Source organism: Homarus americanus, unplaced genomic scaffold, assembly GCF_018991925.1.
Source record: "Homarus americanus isolate GMGI-L3 unplaced genomic scaffold, GMGI_Hamer_2.0 scaffold22582, whole genome shotgun sequence".
Taxonomy (NCBI): domain Eukaryota; kingdom Metazoa; phylum Arthropoda; class Malacostraca; order Decapoda; family Nephropidae; genus Homarus; species Homarus americanus.
In genome coordinates this window covers 1-3,876 of record NW_024733585.1, presented here as the reverse complement: position 1 = coordinate 3,876, position 3,876 = coordinate 1, and the positions used below count along the sequence as shown (strand labels likewise).

General features: G+C 47.5%; 1 protein-coding gene across 2 annotated transcripts; it reads left to right on the top strand.

Moving 5' to 3' along the window:
• Nucleotides 1–690: 690 nt before the first annotated feature.
• Nucleotides 691–2,542, top strand: LOC121869844. Of its 2 annotated transcripts, XM_042371414.1 has the most exons (3): nt 691–1,286; nt 1,469–1,540; nt 2,126–2,542. In XM_042371414.1, the coding sequence occupies exons 1-3, from the start codon at nt 715–717 to the stop codon at nt 2,307–2,309; spliced, it is 828 nt and encodes a 275-aa protein (XP_042227348.1). In that variant the 5' UTR covers nt 691–714; the 3' UTR covers nt 2,310–2,542. The 2 variants fall into 2 exon arrangements, with proteins under 2 accessions (XP_042227348.1, XP_042227349.1); XM_042371415.1 differs by lacking the exon at nt 1,469–1,540 and having other exon boundaries at nt 692–1,286; nt 2,126–2,539.
• The last annotated feature ends 1,334 nt before the right edge of the window (nt 2,543–3,876 follow it).

Here is a 3,876-nt window from a genome sequence, read left to right as displayed (position 1 = left end):
GTATAAATGTTTTCGATTAAGCAAATTTGGTGGCCATCTTGGAAAATGGCTGGCATCTGCGAAGTTTGAATGTCCAATCGCAAAGATGTGATAAGTAACTCATATTGAATGTTCATACCAAATTTCATACTTGTACGATCATTTGTATGAATGTACCTGTTATCTCCTCTGTTATTAATGTCATGTGTATCATTAACTAACTTTTAGAAGCTCTTCTCTCTCTCTCAGCCTAAAACTACGCCGTGGTCTTAACTTCTCTCTCCAAGTCTCTTGACCTACACACTTGACCTCTCTCTCTCTCCATGCCTCTTGAACTACACACGTGCACAAACACACGTCAACTCAGCTCATAACTTCCCGATTACGAAAACAAACCAAAAATAACTTGTTTTATTTTTCGTCTATTGGTTCTAATTTGTTCGTGGCAGACAACGTGTCCAATAGTGTGTCTCTCTCTCTCTCTCTCTCTCTCTCTCTCTCTCTCTCTCTCTCTCTCCCTCTCACTGTTCATTTGTTTACCCATAGACAGTGAGTGACTATAAAGCATATTTTACATCTTTACATTTCAACATTTGAGAGAAATCCCACAATGAACGAACGAATTGAATAACCTTGCAGAGCAGACATGTTCCTGTAGTGCGGTTTGTGGCGACTGTGAGGTGTGGAGGATATAAGTGAAGGCAGAGGCTGGGAATCGTCACATTATTGAGCAAGATGGTCCTAAGAGGCGTGTTGGTGGTGGTACTGCTGGTGCTGAGACTCGGTCCTTCATACGGGACGCCCCTCATGGAGGAGAACGAGAGTGTGGCACATCATCTTAGTCCTGAGGTGGTGCAGCAGCTCCTGGCGGTCACCAATAATACTCTCCACCATGTTCAGGATGTCAAGTCGTTGTTGACACCGATTCAAGAGCACCAGGCCAGCGTGGAAGTGTCAGGGAGTGCTGGGGGTGTTCTCCGCCGTGACATATCCATGCAAATTCTGTTGCTCCTGCTAGAAACCGAACAGGTGAGGCACAGCAGAGTACTAGAGCAGGTGAGTCAACAGATGAGGGGTGTGGGTGGGCGAGACACTGCTACCTCCGGCGAGCAGTGGAGCGCCGCCATCAACACCGTCCTGTTACCTCTACTACAGCTGCAGCAGGAGGTGAGGCAGCTGGCGACACGGCACCCCTCCTTCTCTACAGGTGACAACACAGCTTCACAGCCACAACAGTCTCCATCACAGCCACTGCAGCCACAGCTACCAATCACCGGGGACAATAGCTGCAACACTCCCACCAACAGGTGAGCTTTAGGGCTGAAGAATCCCTCTTTATGTTGGGTGAAAACTTCTACTTAATGGCGACCTGACACCTCGCCACAATAATGAGTTCCTTGTCTGTGTAAGAGTTTGTCCCAGGCGATACGTGTAACTCACTTCAGAAATTTTCATAAGTGAACAGAACAGATGTGTGTGTCCCTGGCAGGCCCCGCGACTGTCACGACCCGCTGCTGGCCGGCAACACCCGCAGCGGCGTGTATCAGATCTTTCCATACAGGTAAGACCCCTCACTTTACCTCCCCAAATGAAGGTCTTCTGTACCCTACTCCTCACCTCACCTCAGACTCTTCACTGCTCCTCTCCTCTCATCTCTACACACTTCTAAGTAATCAATAAGGTATTTTCTACTCAGTAAATATCAATCAAAGTGCCGTACTCATACATCAGTGTTGGTGACCTTGGACCTCTACTCCAACAGTTTTCTCCCAGGTGTTGTATCTTTCTGGTGATCAAACCTTCGATATTTATTAATCTATCCCAGTCTCTACCATTATGAACGCTTAGATTATGGCCAAATAATCAAATTGTCTTTATTCTATAAATATGAACTATTTCTCTATTTGTTTTGGGCTGGCATTACGACTTCTTAATTTATTTTTCTATCAGTGCAAAATACTAATAAACGTATATGAGTCTAGCTACTTACTGTATAATACAGTAACCCCCTGTGTCTACGTTGTGTTCACTACCTTACTATATCTGCAATTCACCTCAGTACGAGGGAACTTTGGCACTATATGCAGGAGTTGCTTGAGAGCTTTATAACAGTTGAACATTGCCACAGTTGGTTCTTGTCTCCCAGGTGCAGGAGGAGGGCGTGCAGGTGTGGTGTGAGCTGGAAGGTGAGGAAGGAGGGTGGACCGTGGTACTGGCCCGCCGCCCACTGGACCAACAGGTCAACTTCAACCGAGGCTGGAGAGACTACCGTGAAGGCTTCGGTGACCCAGACACAGATTACTGGATTGGTAAGTGCTGTTGCCTGTTGAGTGGCTGGTCCCTACACCCAACACGTCACTACAACACACTGCAGAGTGGCTAGTCCCTACACCCAACACGTAACTACAACACACTGTTGAGTGGCTGGTCCCTACACCCAACACGTCACTACAACACACTGCTGAGTGGCTGGTCCCTACACCCAACAAGTCGCGATAACTCACTGTTGAGTGGCTGGTCCCTACACCCAACACATCACTACAACACACTGTTGAGTTGCTGGTCCCTACACGCAACATCTCACTACAACACACTGCAGAGTAGCTGGTCCCTACACCCAACACGTAACAATAACACACTGTTGAGTGGCTGGTCCCTACAGCCAACACGTCACTACAACACACTGTTGAGTGGCTGGTCCCTACACCCAACACGTCACTACAACACACTGCTGAGTGGCTGGTCCCTACACCCAACACGTCACTACAACACACTGTTGAGTGGCTGGTCTCTACACCCAACATCTCACTACAACACACTGCTGAGTTGGTGGTTCCTACACCCAACACGTCACTACAACACAATGTTGAGTGGCTGGTTCCTACACCCAACGCGTCACTACATAACACACTGTTGGAGTGGCTGGTCCCACACCCAACACGTCACTATAACACACAGCTGAGTGGCTGGTCCCTACACCCAACGCGTCACTACAACACACTGTTGAGTGGCTGGTCCCTACACCCAACACGTCACTATAACACACAGCTGAGTGGCTGGGTCCTACACCCAACACGTCACTATAGTGTGGTGTGGTGTGGTGTGGTGGTGTAGGTCAGTAACAGTATGATGCGGTGTGGTGGTGTAGGTCAGTAACAGTATGGTGTGGTGTGGTGTGATGGTGTAGGTCAGTAACAGTATGGTGTGGTGTGATGGTGTAGGTCAGCAATAGTTAGGGTAGGTTATGGTAGGTCGGGTTAGGTTAGGTTAGGTCGGGTTAGGTTAGGTTAGGTCGGGTTAGGTTAGGTTAGGTTAGGCTATTACCCTTTTCACAGTATATATTCTGACCCAGTGTCGCTTTAACTCATAATATATTACAATGCAGACAACCTGGTGCAAGCTAACCAACAGAAACACCACAACCTAACCTAACCTAACCAACGTGGTACAAGCTAACCAACAGAAACACCACAACCTAACCTAACCTGATCAAACAAAGACAGCACAAGCTAACCTAACCTAACCTAAAAGAGACACCACAAGCTAAGCTAAGCTAACCTAATATAGACACCACAAGCTCAGCCAAGCTAAGCTAAGCTAACCAAACCTAATATAGACACCACAAGCTAAGCTAAGCTAAGCTAAAAGAGACACCACAACAAACATGCACTTTACTGAGGTGATTCTCGTATACTGAGGAGCATTTCTTTTTGTGGAGAATTTGGGCGAGGAGACGTAAGGTGCCGACTCGTTACCTTAATTGAGATAATTACCTCCGTGTTGTGCAGGTGACACTGGCAGGGCGGAGAGCGGCGCTTCATCTAGACTAATTGTTGAGCTGCTGCTGCTCTGTGTGTGTGTGTGTGTGTGTGTGTGTGTGTGTGTGTGTGATCCAGA

Coding starts and splice junctions, on each gene's coding strand:
- LOC121869844 (XM_042371414.1), top strand. CDS start 715: ATGGTCCTAAGAGGCGTGTTGGTGGTGGTACTGCTGGTGCTGAGACTC. Junction 1,287..1,468: donor TGCAACACTCCCACCAACAG/GTGAGCTTTAGG, acceptor TGTCCCTGGCAG/GCCCCGCGACTGTCACGACC. Junction 1,541..2,125: donor TATCAGATCTTTCCATACAG/GTAAGACCCCTC, acceptor CTTGTCTCCCAG/GTGCAGGAGGAGGGCGTGCA.